The sequence below is a fragment of the Saccostrea echinata genome, unplaced genomic scaffold (genome assembly GCF_033153115.1).
Source record: "Saccostrea echinata isolate AGI-Se365-2 ecotype Australia unplaced genomic scaffold, CSIRO_AGI_Sech_v1 ptg000030l, whole genome shotgun sequence".
Lineage (NCBI taxonomy): Eukaryota > Metazoa > Mollusca > Bivalvia > Ostreida > Ostreidae > Saccostrea > Saccostrea echinata.
This window is the reverse complement of record NW_026889779.1, coordinates 27,222,365-27,239,755: the sequence shown is the minus strand read 5'-3', so window position 1 is coordinate 27,239,755 and position 17,391 is coordinate 27,222,365. Positions and strand designations below refer to the sequence as shown.

The 17,391-nt window shown below is 34.0% G+C and overlaps 1 protein-coding gene and 1 pseudogene across 1 annotated transcript in view; both read right to left on the bottom strand.

The window, feature by feature from the left end:
* The window catches only part of LOC133196996 (uncharacterized), a 43,688-nt gene extending 34,799 nt beyond the window's left edge, over nt 1–8,889 (bottom strand). Inside the window, exon 1 of the mRNA XM_061332837.1 lies at nt 8,763–8,889. Within this exon, the coding sequence (XP_061188821.1) occupies nt 8,763–8,817 (55 nt within the window). The 5' untranslated portion in view covers nt 8,818–8,889. The remainder of the gene's footprint in view (nt 1–8,762) is intronic.
* On the bottom strand, nt 1,555–4,692 carry LOC133196078 (uncharacterized; annotated as a pseudogene).
* Nucleotides 8,890–17,391: the final 8,502 nt, after the last annotated feature.

Genomic DNA, 17,391 nt, shown 5'->3' with positions numbered 1-17,391 from the left:
GACAATACTTTGTACATAAGCATAAAAGTTTCTCTACAATCCATCTAACAGCATGGTTCATATGATCATTTCCTTGCATAATGACATAAAAAACGGGAGATAAAAGCATTACAAAGAAAGCATTTTATTGTTCAAATAAAGAGGGGGGGGGGCTCTAAAAAGAGGCCCATGGGCCACATCGCTCACCTGAGCACACTGGCAAGGAAAAAGCACAAATCAGTTTAGTATTGAATAGTTTAAAGGGGGGGGGGATTGAATTTTTTTTTACCTGAGGATGCGTCCATTTCAATATAACAAATGGCTTTGCTGCCCTTGAGCAGAAGATTTTTAAAGTTTTTTCCTATATATATTCCTATGTAAAAATTTGACCACCCTATTGTGGCCCCACCCTGGGGTCTTGATTTGAAAAAAAAAATGAATTTACAGCATCTGAGGATGCTTCCATATCAATATAACTAAACATGTTTTTTCTGTTCTTTGGCAGAAGATTTCTTCCTATATACTCTATGTAAAAATTTGATCCCCCATTGTGGCCCCACCCTAACCTAGGGGTCATAGTTTAAACAAACTTGAATCTACCCAATGTAAACAAGGTTTCCTATAAGTTTAAACTTTTTTGGCCCAGTGGTTCTTGAGAAGATTTTTAAACCTGCCACCAAATTTTCACTATTTCAAAATTATCTTCCCTTGAATAAGGCCCTTCATTTAAACAAACTTGAATCCCCTTCAACCAAAGATGCTTTGTGGCAAGTTTGATTGAAATTGGTCCAGTGGTTCTGGAGAAGAAGTCGAAAATGTGAAAAGTTTACAGACGGACAGACAGACAGACTACAGACAAAAGATCAGAAAAAGCTCAATTGAGCTTTCAGCTCAGGTGAGCTAAAAACCATAAAAAAGCAGAGTTATTCAGGTGAGTATTGTGGCCCATGGGCCTCTTATTAGTTAATTAATTAATACCTTTGACTTTGAATAAAACATTTTTTTAAAGGAGCAAATGACGTTATTGCACACATTGTATTTTTCTACTTGAGAAAACACTCTGATCATAATTATAATATCCAAAAAATTAGAACAATGACTTGTGATTGGCCTTCATTTAAGTAATTTGACAATTATTTCAATATCTTAGTAAGTACTGTATAGCAGGTGTTTTTAGTGGGATGCTAACTTTGGCTTATTTTAGTAGTTTTGTAGTAAGTCGCTAAAATTTTAATCATCAAATTTGCACTCTTCATTATCACTTCTGAATACAAGAAAAATCATTTAAATAACTTTGATTAGTCTGTTGTATAAGCAATATAACTTTCATCTGGTATTGTATTTACTCAAACTTTTGTGTAAATCGGTATTCAAACATATATTAAACATACTGAAACTTAGCTAAAAGAATGATTTCCTCTTTTTTGCAATGTCACAGAATTGACTCTGTGTCTCATAAAAAAGTTCGGCCAAAATTATTGGCATAATTACCTCTGAGCAAGCAAAACACCAAATTTAACACCCACTAAAGAACCCCACTGTGCAGTATTACATTTGGTAAATGAAGGGTACTAATTAAGAGAATTTGATTACAGGAGATAATGACATTGATAAAGGTTGAGAATTTCCAGACTGTTGCATGGATTTGCTAATTGATTCTACTGCAATTGTGTTTCTGCGTTGAAGATCAAGCATTTCCTCAAGAATCTTGATTTTCTTTAATCTATAAGCCTCTAACTTAGCAATCTTCTCTTTCTCCAAATTAAGTAACTGGGAAACTTCATTTTCTATAAAAATAAAGTAAATATGAAAACTTTTTTTTTTAAATTAATATCACTGACAATTAATTTATATTGATATGCTGGCCAAATGTTTTTTCAGTGTTATGTTTCATACCATTGTAAATTTAAATACTCTGCATTCACAAAAACAAAATATCATGCTTTGAGAAGTAAAATCATTTAATGGTATCAAGGTAGTAGCCTGCTAACATTTGACCTTCAACTCTTACAAATCAACCTCCCGGTATAATTAGACTTCTTTGGGAAATATGGCTGTAATATATATTTACATCCCCTTGAATGTTTATTTTGTAAACAATATAGATTCATTGAATTTACTGTATAAATGAGTAACCCATGAAATCATGTCACAACGAAGAAGTAACATTTTGCTTGCATGCTCACGAACATTGACCCCCATGAATTAAAATGATTCCACAGTATTTGTTGAAATCAAATTAACAATTAACTGTGACAAATGAGTGGGATGAACAATTTCTTGGCATACTCATTGTGTATTTCTCTTTTAAAATATCACTGCTTCTGACTCTTGGTAGAAATTTAACTCATCAACTAATTATTCTTTACTTAATTGTTACCTTTCCTTGGTGCCTTTGCCTGTTTCCCCAGCTTTTCAGGAGTTTGTCTGTATTCTTCTGTAATTAAATTTGAAATATATATCTTTTGTTATTGAAAAAAATATTTGAATACATTTTATGGACATTGTTATTTTTGAGAATGATGTCATTAGAACTATAACATATGTAATTTTGTTCCTTTTTCAACTATTGGTGATCTACTATACCATAGAAAGCCAGATACATCATGGTTGATGTAAATGATCAGATGGAAACTGATCACCATATGTGACTATTTGCACCTCTTACCAGTTAAACTTCTGATAAGTGTTGTAAAAATTTACAATCATCACTTTGTTTGTATTTAACTTACTCTCAGTACTCACATCTGTACACATGCTACTAGTGTTGATTGTCATGACTTCTGTGAAAGAAAGAATATGATTAATGAAATTAAATTATTGGTCATAATTGCTCAAAAGTAATTGTTATTTGTGCATTTTAAGAGAATAATCAATGTAATCAGTATGAAATTTAAGTTACCTTGCGATATAAAGGGATCATCAAATCTTTTACTGGTTCCAGGAGTGATAGCTGTCTGGCTCAGTTCAGATGATGGTACTTCATGTATAGTGATCATGCCTGGCATTATAAGGGATGGTTTACTTGCTACAATATAATAAATATTAGTTACTCTTTTTTCCTGTTTTAAAATGTTAAATATTGAAGGAAAGATTACATTTGTATGAACACAGGAACATGAAATTATAGCGTTGTTTCCTTGACAGAAGTTTATATCTTTACCATCTGTATGATCTCACATGATTTGTCATTGGATATGATTTAATGAATCAGTCTTGAAGTGTCTGAACAAAATTTATTAATTTGCTTATGAAAAATAAATTATAATATGCAAACATACAACATTCAGCTGTATCCACTCCAGAGCTTAATTATACCTTCTATGGCAATATCTGAGAGAGTCTGTAATACCTGTAAAAATTTTCATCAAATGAGACCTTAATTTAGAAAGACTAAGTAGGAGGGATGTCAACTTTCAGTACCAATTTTCTGATCATTTTGTTGTTCATGATTTAATTATTAATTATTTAGGCAACTATGAAAAAACAATATCATGAGCTTAAATTTAGGGAAATTTAATTAAAGCTAGTTATAGGATCTCCTATGCTTTGTGGTTTGAGATAATTTTTATCCAACAAATTGTGTGTTTTTTATCCCTGAGCCATGCCAAGTTGGATAAAAATCAAATACATGTATTCTAACCACAAATTATGGGAGATTCTTTTTATCACAATTGTTTTATACATCAAATTCAATGTTTTACACTTTCTATACAAGAATCAACACAATTTACTTCATCATTTTCACGCAAAATTCATTTTGACATCACATTAGTGGTATATATATCAAAAAAATATCCAATGAGTGATATCTACTGGATAAAGGGGTAATCATGTGATGAAATTTAATTTTTCTCACACAGTACCTAGAACGATTTCCTTTCTAAAAAACTTTATCTAAATAAATTACCAGAGAATGAAATTTACAACACCTAATAAACACATGAACTAGCTCTTAAATACATTCTGTAAATATATTGTTTAAAATTTTACAGTAAATAAAATATATTATGTGAAGTACCACTTTTTCCCAATCTTTAAAATAGAACTCTGGAGCTGGTCCTCCTCCGGTCATTGACATTGATCTTCTACGTTCTGCCTCCTTTTTCTTTGTAATGGACTGCATGTCCGCCCATTTCTTTTTCATTTCCTCTAAGGTCCTATTGACCATTGTCACAGAATTCACTCTATTTTAATATAAAACATACATAAATACATTTTACATCTATTAAATAAAAAGATAATAAATTAGCAGTGGAAACAAGTATAAGTAAAACAAAAACTTTGTCAAGCCTAATGCTCCCAAAATCTCTTTACGGTTTGAGGTTAAAAATATCAATTAATCTTTTTTTTTTCTCCTCTGTATCAGTACTCTCAGTACTTTACGTAGACTTGACCTACATTTAGCACGTAACAAAAGGCGACCTATATATATTCTTTCTTCTGCATAAATTAATGCACACGTTATCTGAAGCGGTTCAAATAACAATGAATGGTATGAATTTTTACTTTAATAAAACTAATAAACATGACATACGTATGATATGTTACTTACTGGTTGGCTATCTCGTTCCATGTGTCATTTTTCTTCTCACTGGTTAAACCAGGAGTAAGTTTTCCCTTTAAAAACTTGTACCTCGGCTCAACTGCCTCGGACAGTGCAAGGCGCTCTCTTTCGCTCCAGTTTGGTTTTCGCTTTTTCAATTCAGACATAGTTGTCAATAGGTGTTAGACTCAAAAACAGCAGACGATCGCGGGGTAAAGCGAAACAAGTAATTGCGCTTGCGCGGCGTCGTTACCAAGAGAAATATTTTCCTCAAACAAAAAAGAGCTCCAATTTCGTAATTTAAGAATAATCTTAAGTTAAGTTTACGATGAAAAGTTACGATCGCCTTAGTAAAACAGACAATTCGTATCTTAAGTATGAACATAAGAATTTCGTAAGTTCAAAAAATTATCGTATCTTAAGATATGTTAGTAAAACTCAAGCCAGAACATTGATTATTCTTTGCTGAAAGCCGAGTTGGAAGTGTTTCAGCTTCTCTGTCCATATGTGTATGTGTTTCAGACGGTCCCCTTTGAGCCTATTTGGATCCCCTAACCCCCCCCCCCCTCCTTTTTCTGTCAAGTGGCATGGATTCAGTGATGAAAAATCCGTTACGGTACTCACTCAGTAGAGCGATCGCACAGTGATCGGAAGGTTGTGGGTTCAAGCCCCGGCCGCTTTTTAACTTTTTAACATCATCTCGAACAATAGTTTTGATACTTTTATAGAAAAAGCAAGTTGCTGTCCTTACCTTAAAAAAAGTCTGCAATACGTGGACCTTATACATGTGTTTCTAGCAGACATTTGAAGAGAAGAATTTAGGTTGTATTGAAAAGTTGTTTTTAATATGATATCAAATTTTGAAATATATGTTTCTTTTCCTATCACATGAAGTAATTCATCACATGAAGTGCAAAGTCTTATTGCGAAATTGAGCTGTAACAATAAATAATAATTTATGTTAATCTAGGTATTTATTATTGTAATGTAGCATTGACGATAACCTCATAATTACAAGATGGCTTCACGTCTCATTATATGTTATGAAGATGTTGAACTTTTGATACGATCAACAGGAATCGGGAACCCTAGCCCCCCCCCCCCCTTCCAAAAAAAGACATTCCCCTTTTCATTCATAATTTCCTATGAGTTGCTTGTACCATAGGCTTTCCACTATATTAGATACAAAAGTAAAGCAGAGAATATATTTTTTTTACTAATTAAGATACGTGTGTGTAAAGAGAGATTTGGGTAAGTTTTGGCTGAGTTTCATTGTGGGCGAGTTGCCTTAGTGGTGTACCAGTAGCATTCTGTTGCATGCGCGAACTGACTTTTCCCCAAAGCATCCTCTCGCGTATATGTTTTTTGCTTGGACCTCACATTATAAATATTTGTCAAATTGGCTTTTCAAAGAAAGCTAGAACCTCTGACCATATGTTTATTTTGCGTACTTTATTTAACACATGATGAAGACGATATGTTTGCTTTTTGATTTTAGGAAAGCTTTTGATATACTGTTGTACATGTTGGTATTAAGAACTTCCCAGTAAAATTGGGTGTTAACTTAAGTCCAAACTTATTCAAAATATTTATCAATGATATAACTAAATATATGGAAAATACTGATGAAAATTAGCAGTTAAGTTACTGAAAATGCTGACAAAATGTCTTTGAAATCACAAAGTAATGTATATTTACCCATGGTAACATAAAAGTGTTTATACTTGAATGGTAGTTTAGTTCTTCTATTTACTTCAATTGTTATACAATACTAGTCCACAGTGTAAAAAGCCTGTGCTGTCGTTGCAAGATATCACGGATTATTTCTATTTTATATCAAGCTAATAAGCATGGTATCTACTTAAAAAAAACTTTTAAAGAGGAAATACTTCAAAATATCAGTTTTAAATCTATTTTCCTATGTCTAACAAACAAATTGAATTTGAATTACCATACCTATACTGCTCTCATTAAAATATTAACAACAGTGAAGCCATCTTTAAAAATTTGTTTAGTTGCCCTCTCCCGACTGACTGGCTAAAAATGACCCGACTCTAAAAATCTTTTTTTTTTAACTTCCAGGAAACAATAATCTTTTTTATGCATTCCGGAAAAAAAAAGATTTTGAAAATTCAGCATTGATTTGAAAATTTTCCATGAAATTTTTTTTCCACTTACCTACCGATCCAAAGTTTCCGTCCTGAGTCGGGAGAGGGCAAACACACATTAATTTAAATTTGGCCTGAAGGAGACACTTAAGGAGTTCTATACAAAATATTCGAGAAGTGGTGTAAATCTGATGTGGGTACATAAAAACTGTACTGTACAACAATATATACGAGAAGTGGTGTAAATCTGATGTGGATACATAAAATGAAATGTATTGAGATAACAAACAGTATTCAAGCTCAGAAGTCCATTCAACAATATAAATTTGGAGCAGAGAAAACACGGACCTCTAAAACATCAAAGGTGGGAACAGGTGCCATGGAGGAGTGAGCATCCCCTGCCGCACACCCGCCGCGTGCTCCTGATCATGATCGGGTAAAAACGGAAAAATCTGTCGACAATTCAATGTGTAAATAATGGCCTAACAATTAGTATGAAAATCGTCAGTCAGCATTTCACTTAATGATAAATTGTATTTGCTGACAAGGTCATTGTATCGACCATAGAACTTACGAAATGACGACTTAAAACGAGACTGCTGATATTCCTGTTTCATCACTTGTTTGTCAATAACTTACCTCGTATTAAAAATTGTTCATACGTAGAGCACGCTCTTGCATATCGAATCAACTGAGAGATATAAACCCCATATGCAGGTGATGAAGGTATATTGCTGCATAAGTAAGGGAAGTTGACGATTGAAAAATTAAAGTCATCACGTTTATCATAAAGCTTGGTTGTTAGATTACCATTAACGTCTTTTTCTAGTAAAATATCCAAATATGAAACAGATGTATCAGTGTCACTGTACTGTACAACAATATTTTCGAGAAGTTGTGTAAAACTGTTGTGGATACTTAAAAACTGTACTGTACAACAATATATTCGAGAAGTGGTGTTAATATGACGTGGATACTTAAAAACTCCAAGGAATTTTTAGAAAATTTAAAATCACAAAATTTTACTAAATTCAATAGCTGTGCATTGAGCCAAACATTTCGATATGACATTTTATAAAGCGATGTGCTATATATTGGGTTCTTTAGTAAGTCTATCTAAAAAGTCTTGCAAATTATTAAATGTGTTTTATAACCCGTTTCGAAATTCCTATCTCACTGCCATTTCAAAATGTATTTTGTAATACTAGTAATTATTTAAGATGTGCTATCTTCTTATTGTTTACATCATTATAGGTCAGTTTCAAAATCAGTAAAATATAATCTTTGGTAATTGATATTTCCACCTTTCTGCAGAATTATAAGAAAAACTGCCTGCCCGATACGGATTGGAAATTATTTTTTTTTCCATACAATATATTCTTGGATATCGGTACGTATGGATATATCGATAAACACAACCCTAATCGAACGTACATTGTACGACTTTTCAGCACTTTATGCATTTTTTCCCCACGATAAATTACAGTTCACGCTTTTGACATCATAGATAGCCTTTTCAATAAAAATGGAACTCGTAAATTTACTTATCTTGTCATTGGTTATTTGCAAAATTATTTTGTTAAAAAATCTTATATCGATTGCAATCCTAAAAATCCAGCTTTTACTTTTCTGAAGAGTTTGAAATCTTAACTTGATACTCGTTCTTCTGTGGGCTTCCGGTTTAACACGTTTACCCATGTTCTTTGGGGGGGGGGGGGGGTCTTTCTTAAAAAGACATGGAATGGAATTTCAACGATTTAAGCTCTCTTCAATCAAAACAGTTCAGAAGAAAAGAAATTATAAACTAAATCCACTTGATTCCTAAAGATTAAAAACTATCTATGCAATCTGAACGTATTGAAAATTTTTATTAACAAAACTTACGCCTGATAAATATGAGTTCTACTATTATACGTTCCCAATTTTTATCGCTTTATTTATACAAGTATAAACATTTCCTAAACATTTTTTTATACTTTGAATGTTTATCTCATTTACGTATGTGTGTTCATTTATATCCTTGAGAGACATTAAAAATTGCTTCCACGGATAGTATTTTGTTTGCAGAAAGAAGCAAAAGCACAATCTTTCACTCCTTTTTCTGGTGTTAATTAGTTATATTCTCTTACCTCGGTATACAATTAGAATATAAAGTCCACATTTCCAGGATGAGAACGTCTCCATTTTCACACAAATCCACTTGTTAATTCAATGACTAGATATTTTCCACTTTTGTAGTAAAATCAATGGCTGGATATGTTTCATATTAAAGATGAATACAAATGATGGGTTGTAGATTAAAAGACATCACCGCATTACCATTGATTTAAAAAAAATGATTGAAAGTTCATTTATCTTGTATTGGGTGTTCTTGTATCAATTCTATGTTAATACTACAGATCAAAAAGGGGAGAACACGCATGGAAATCGTTTACCATTCAAGCAGCTCATGCATTCTATTTTCCAATACAAAACAACATATAGTTATGCAAATTAGTAAATATCTATTTAAGATTCTGAATTACGGTCTTCGGTGAATATAGATGACTGTGCTATTGTCATCATTTTTATGCCACAAAAATTGAATCGAAATACTTGGGCTTATCGCTTAACTACTCTTTGTACATCAATTCATCACAAATTTTCCATATATTTGTTACCTATATTTAAAAGTTGATTTTAATGTGGTTTTTATTACTGATGCACTTTATTTCCACGTCAATTGACCTATTTTTAGCAATTTAAAAATTTATTGAATTCAAAATAGTCCAAACTTCCCATTAGAACTTTAAAGCTGGCATCTTATGATTAAATACTCTTTTAGCGAAATCCGTACAAGACATATTTTATCAAGAGAAATGAACAACATATCAATATATGTAATGATATATATTAGGACTTGTTTTCTTGTTTCTGTTAATTTATACACATTTTCAATAAAAAAAAATATAATAAAATATGAATTTAAAAGTGAAACTTTATTCCGATACTTTTAAACGTAACTAAACAAATACTTATTCTCAATTTGCGTCCTGTGGTACGGAAGGCCTGTCGTTGCTCTAAGATCCAGTTATGCTCTAATTATTTGTTATCTTCTTTAATGGCAATTTATCATTATTTGGCAAACATGCGTAATAGCTTTGTTTATCACATACAGCTTTCAAAAAATCAATATCATACAAACAATTAACTAGATAACGCCAATCAAATGCTAGACTGGTTTCTCCATATCACTTATAATTTAGATCACGCAGGACACTACAGTCACATCATGTCATTAACTGTCCATATTTATCAAGATAGTTTCTCGCATCATTAGTTGAGCGGCCTCATCATACTTTCGTTCAGTAATTAACCTTTTTCAAGTGTTCTGATATGTATATTGACCATCAAGTTTGCTGTGCTGAGACCTTATCTGTTTCATATTTGGATATTTTACTAGAAAAGGAAGTTAATGGTAATCTAACAACAAAGCTTTATGATAAACGCGATGTCTTTAAATTTTCTTTCGTCGACTTCCCTTACTTATGCAGCAATATATCCCTATCGCTTACATATGGGGTGTATATCTCTCAGTTGATTCGATACGCAAGAGCATGCTCTACGTACGAACAATTTCTAAAACGAGGTAAGTTATTGACAAACAAGTTGATGAACCAAGAATATAGACAGTCTCGTTTAAAGCCATCATTTCTTAAGTTCTATGGTCGATATAATGACCTTGTCAGCAAATACAATCTATCATTAAGTCATATGCTGACTGATGTTTTTAATACTAATTGTTAGGCCATTATTTACACAATGAATTGTCGACGGATTTTTAGATCACATGAGTCGCTCAGGTGACCTATTGCTATCCGTTTTCGTCCGTCGGCGTGCGTTGTGTGTTAACATTTGAACATTTTTAGCTTCTTCTCTGAAACCGCTTAACCAATTTCAACCAAATTTGGCATATAGCATCTATGGGTGAAGGGAAACAAAAATTGTGAATTTCATGGTCCCTGCCCCCCGTGGCCTGAGGAGTGGGGCTTAAACCACCAAAATTAATGCAATCTTTAAAAATCTTCTTTACTGGCCCCAGGGTCAGGGGTTCTGGTGTTAGGGCGGGGCTATATTGATTATATAGTGAAAATGCATTAATTCTTTGAAAATCTTCTTCTCTGCTCCTGGGTATTAAATAAAGTAACTAAGTACATAATTATGATGAGCAAGAGTGCCTCTTCCAAATTTGTGAATTTCATGGCCCCAGGGTCAAGGGTTCTGGTGTTAGGGCGGGGCTCTATTGACTATATAGTGAAAATGCATTAATTGTTTGAAAATCTTCTCTGCTCCAGGGTATTAAATAAAGTAAGAACATAGTTATGATGAGCAAGGCTGCCTTTTCAGAAATTTTGAATTTTATGGCCCCTGGGTCAGGGGTTCAGGTATGAGGGCGGGGATCTAATGATTATATAGTAAAATTGCATTTATTCGTTGAAAATCTTCTCTGCTCCTGGATATTAAATAAACTAAGTACATAGTTATGATGAGCATGGTTGCCTCTTCCAAAATTGTGAATTTCATAGCCACTGGGTCAAGGGTTCTGGTGTTAGAGCTCTATTGGTTATATAGGGAAAATGCATAAATTCTTTCAAAGTCTTCTTCTCTGCTCCTGGGTATTATTCAAATTTTAACAAAAGGAAGTACATGGTTATGATAAGGAAGAATGCCTTTTCCAATATTGTGAAATTCATGGCCCCTGGGTCAGGGGTTCTGGTGAAGAGGTGGGTGACTATTGATTATAGTGAAAATGCATAATTTTTTCAAAATATTTTTTCTACTACTGGTTATAAAGCAAAGAAACAAGTGTATAGTTATGATGAGCAAGGTTTCTTCTTCCAGAAGTGTGAGTTCATGGCACCTGGGTTGGATGTTCTGGTGTAAGGGTGGGGCTTTAATTATATAGTGAAAATGCATTTCTTTGAAAATCTTCTATGCTTCTGGGCATATTCGAGGCAAACAGAGTATAAGTTTCAATATGCAAAGGTATTTTTACCAGAATTGGAACTGGACCATTTAATCAAGTGTTCTGGTCCTGGCCAGGGCTCTGTTAACTTGTATTCTGCTGAGCAAAGTTATTCCCCTTTGCCATTCACTTTTGGTAATTAATCACTGTAAACAATGTATTTGAAAAGTCAATAGAATACAAGCATTATGCAAGGATATTTATTGTATGATACAAAAAGTACTTTCATAGTTTTAATGATCAGGTAGACTTGGAAATAATAGATGAATAAAAATGAGACAAAAATAACTTATCTTTTTAAATGTTCTTCAACAGCCAAGAGAGGCCACTGTGAGAAGTAATAATATGGGGTTAAAAATAGACATTTTGTTAATAGTCTGCATGGTAATAGTGATAAATTGGGGACAGATAGATACTAGACCAATTATTTTGTTGATGCTAATCATACTATTTTTCTTGCTTTTGGGCAATAAAGCTTCATTTATCAGTTTATGGATCCTCTAAATTGTTGTATTGTACTGAGGTGACCGTTAAGGCCCATGGGCCTCTTTTCTGTTACTTACCGATCATGACAAGTAGCACACGGCGGGTGTGACCCGTCGGCAGGGGATGCTCACACCTCCATGACACATGATCCCACCTCAGATGTTTTTGGAGGTCCGTGTTTGCTCTGCTCCCGACTTGTATTGTTTTAATGAACTTTGAGCTTGAATACTGTTCGTTATCTCCATATTTCACTTAAAAGGTATATTCTTTCACTTCACCATTATGGACAAATAAAGGAACCGACGTTGTGATAAAACTAAAACATTTTTAGATATGTTAAAAATCTATTGAAAAAAATATTTTCACTTTTGTCACATATTTTGAGAACATGCATTACACAAGCATATTTCATTAACTCGAATGTTTACCGATACCATGTCGACCATGACTGGTGAAACCCGTATCACTTCCGAGATGAATTTGCTTGTGTATTGGTTGACGTGCAGACATGGATAGTATTGTGTCCGCATTTTGGGTTACATTATAAATACGGGAATATCCGATATGACATTGGCAATGGAGAGGGCCCTTTAGTTACGTAATGTCCGGTCCAAGTAAGTTTGGATATACTCTGAAATTAAGACACACGTCTAGGGGGACGTAAAAGACGCTATTTTCGTCTCCGATCAGAATGTATAATATATTGCCTCACCAGACACAATGAAAACTATATTACTAACTGCATATATAACGCATTACAAAAGTGGGTATCCTAACTTACTTAATACTGGTGAATAATAGAGTGATTAAAAAAGATAGTCATGTATTTTTTATTTGTTAAAGTGATAATAAACGTCAATTTAAGCATTTTTTTTTCGTATCCCCCAAAACCATCCTATTCTTTTTCAAAACATAAAAAACAATACATTATTGGAGTTCTGGTGTGTAAAAGGATCACATGAGGAAGATTACGTCTATACAAATTACGATGACGGCTATCTAATTATCTTTCGCTGCTGAATCTGACATCACAATCGTCATTGATGACGAAGACACTTCGGAATCCGGAGACAGCCGAAATGGAAAGCAAGATGGATTCCATAAAAAGAGATTTTTAATTTACAAAAGTTTATGAGAAAAAAAAAATTATAAACAAATTTTAGTTTAAGCGCGAAAACTTCTTAAAAGAAAATGTTCGTTGGGGAACACGATGGGGGTTAACGGTACTACGTTATTTGATGTAAAGTAACATATTCGCTTTCAGTAAATTGTTTCAGAGTTTATATCTGTTTGTATTTTCATTATCTTTAAATTACAAATGAAGAATTATACTCAGGGTTACTCAAGGTCAAGTTAATATCACGAATAATTTCTCGAAAACGGAGGTACCTATCGACGTAAAATTAAAAATTAAAGTACCGCCACTTACCGAAATTAACGTGAAATGCTGATTGCCGTATGATCAGATCCTTTGCCTCATTAAAAATCTGCAATAATTTGTTGTCTCTGATATATTTATCAATGCATTTGGTCTTATGTTTTATTTTAATTGATCGCTACTTCAAAACACACACACACACACGCACACACAGAAGTCTCTGACGAGACTTTAGCTCTACTGGTTTGCTCTTATAACAGTGGAAGATAAAAGTAGCACTTGGACTTGAAACTTTGCAACAGTAATGCATAGAATAATGATCCCTGGTGTAGTCTTTTTTTTGTTACAAGATTTATTGCAATCAGAATAAAACTGTAGGAGGAGTAGCCTTTTAAAAGAATTTTACAGAAGTTTCGATTTTAGTAACCATGGCAACATCATTCAACAAAATCAAAAAACAATAAAGACATGTACTTGTGAGCCAAGTTATACTGAAATCAGATCAAAAAAGGAGTAGCACTTTGAAAGTATATCAAGAAAATTTCTATTTTTAGTAACCATGGCAATATTCATCGAAAAATTGATTTTTTATATGCCATAATTTATATTTAAATTACCCATTAAAAAAACTGCAATTGCCTTTCTTGATATATAGGCCAAACAAAAAAATATGCGTGGTTCCGGTTACACCTCCAAAAAATTAGGGTAGGTAGGTAGGGATATATATATATATATATATTTTAATACAAAATTATGTTCGAAATTTTTCTAAATAATACCTATCACTGCTTTACAAGTGGCATGTAGATGTGACGTGAAGTTAATATATCCTACACATTGGGCTAATTCTTGCGTAATCAATGTAATCAAATGCTGTTTTCTCATGTTATCTTCCCCCTTACTCCCAAAGGCATGTTACCTGGCCAGCTGTCCGTGTGCGTCCAAGCGAGAAGTGATTTCCAATCCCGACCTCACACCTTTGCATGCATGAAATAAACAAAGGGGCAAATCAGCATAAGCAACTATTTGTGAATCTCGCCATTGCTAGGCATATTTATTTAATTTTGGCTAGCAAAAAACAAAAAAAAAAAAAACCAAAAAAAACAAGATGTGTTTGTGAAACACTGATGCCCCCGTATGGCAGCTAATGGCGAAGGTTAAAGTTTCTCAAATGCAAGTCAAAATCCAGGCCAAAAGTTAAAAATGTTAAATTTGAAAGCCCTAGCTGCAACTGTTCAAAATGTTAAAGTTTTTTAAAAGTAAGTAAAACACCAAGGTCAAGGTCAAAGTTGTTGGTATCCATAGGAAGGTCTTGTCACAAGGATTACATATGTAAAGTATGAAAGCCCTAGCACCAACCTTTCAAAAGTTATGGCCAAGGTTAAAGTTTTTCAAAGGAGGGCAAACTCCTATGTCAAGGTCAAAGGGTCAAAGTGCTTGGTATCCAAAGGAAAGTCTTGTCACAAGGATTACATATGTGAAGAATGAAAGCCCTAGCACTAACCATTCAAAAATTATGGCCAATGTTAAAGTTTTTCAAAAGTAGGTCAAACTCCAATGTCAAGGTCAAAGGGTCAAAGTGGTTGGTATCCATAGGAAGGACTTGTCACAAGGATTACATATGTTAAGTATAAAAGCCCCAGCATCAACCATTCAAAAGTTATGGCCAAGGTTAAAGTTTTTCAAAAGTAGGTCAAACTCCTAGGTCAAGGTCAAAAGGTTTAAGTGGTTGGTATCCAAAGGAAGGTCTTGTCACAAGGATTACATATGTGAAGTATGAAACTCCAAGCACCAACTGTTCAAAAGTTATTGCCAAGGTTAAAGTTTTTCAAAAGTAGGTCTTGCTCCAAGGTCAAGGGCAAAAGGTCAAAGTGGTTGGTATCCAAAGGAATGTCTAGTCACAAGGATTACATATGTGAAGTATGAAAGCCCTACCTCTAACTGTTCAAATGTAATGGCCAAGGTTAAAGTTTTTCAAAAGTAGGTCAAACTCCTAGGTCAAGGTCAAAGAGGTTGATATCCAGAGGAAGGTTTTGTCACAAGAAATATACATGTGAAGTTTGAAACCCCAAGCACCAACTGTTCAAAAGTTATTGCCAAGGTTAAAGTTTTTCAAAAGTAGGTCTTGCTCCAAGGTCAAGGGCAAAAGGTCAAAGTGGTTAGTAACCAAAGGAAGACCTTGTCACAAAGAATGCACATGTGAAGTTTGAAACCCTAAGCACCAACTGTTCAGAAGTTGTGGCCAAGGTTAAAGTCTCATAAAATTTTGCAAAAGTGGGTCAAACTCCAAGGTAAAAAGGTCAAATATGATGGTACCCAAAGAAAGGTCTTGTCACAAGGAATACACATGTGGAATATGAAAGTCATAGCTCCAACCAATCAAAAGTTATGGGGAAGGTTAAAGTTGACAACAGATAAACAGACAGACAGGACAAAAACAATATACCCCCGGGATCTTTCGATCCCGGGGCATAAAAACATGACACTGGAAAAAAAAAGACATGCCGCCGCGCCATGCTAGCTTGCTTAGATTTAACGCTATTAAACACTTGCACTTCGTGTTTAAACGATGTTCTACAAGGAGGCTGCCATTGCTGATACTAAAACTAATACCGGAACCGATGACGGAAATCGGAGAAAATTGCTGGAAAAAAGTTTAGGGTACGGGGTGTAAAATAGGGACGGTCAGGTAGCCGGAACCACACACATTTCTTTTTATTTGACCATACGATTTTCATAGAAAAGATAAAATTATCACTTGTTCATGATATATTTCATGATAATTCTACTACTGATCAATGCTAACTCCTGAGTTCTGAGCTGAATGTTTAGTCAGCTTCTTGCTTGATTCACTGGGCTGATAGATAATCAGCTTATCAAATATATGGTAAACAAATGAAGACATGTTTTAAATTCATAAATTTATTTTGAAATTATCAGTATTAACATGGAAAAATAAAGAAAACCATATCAAAATACAATAATACATATGAAAGGAAAGCACTAGTCAAATGAAGTCCATGGAAACACAGAAGAGAAACACTACTAGACCATGTTGAAGTTCAAAAGCACTAGTCTGCTGACTAAGGTGAGGTGAAGTCCGTTGAGACACAGAAAAAAAAAATACTAGTCTATGTTGAAGTTCAAAAGCACTAGTCTGTAGACTGTTCAAAAGCACTATTGTCACTCGCATGGTGCATACATATATCTGTCCGGCATCGCAATGCTCCAAGGCCGCTTCCAGTTTCTTCTGTGTAGCAGTGGAAGAAAGACGGACATTCCTGACGGGCGGGTGGTAGACTGTCCAGGATGGTGGGTGGAAGATGGCATGGTTCATCCACTGCCTGTCAATGTAGTTGATAAGGGACTGGAGGGACTCGGTGTTGGCTCTCTTCTTCAGTGTCTGGAATGCGACAGAAATGTCAGGTGAAGGTAGGAAGGGTAAGGCCATGAGCTGCTTCAGGTAGCGGTGGGTAGCTTCCCTCTTCATGAATGTGGCTGCAAAACCTAGCTCTTGGGTGCGTCTCCATACGGCCTGGCACCAATGGAACGTGCATATCTTGGTAACAGCATCAGGGAATACCGTAGAAATGGCATTCCAGGCACCTGAAATAACAATTACAGCATGAGTACCCTTTATTACATTTTCAACAGTAAAATACTGTGATTTATTTATTGAATAAAAGTAATATTCTCTCACAGTATGAAAGGATACCAAAATGATATTCTATCACAGTGTGAAAGGATATCAGAGTAAGTAAAAAAATAATTTCTGGCCTGTAATAGATAGATTACTAAGAGATAGTAACTAAACCATCTTGATAGAGACTAAAACTGCCGATTTCTTCCCAAATATGTTGCTAAAAATCCATGTTACAATGTTTTCAAT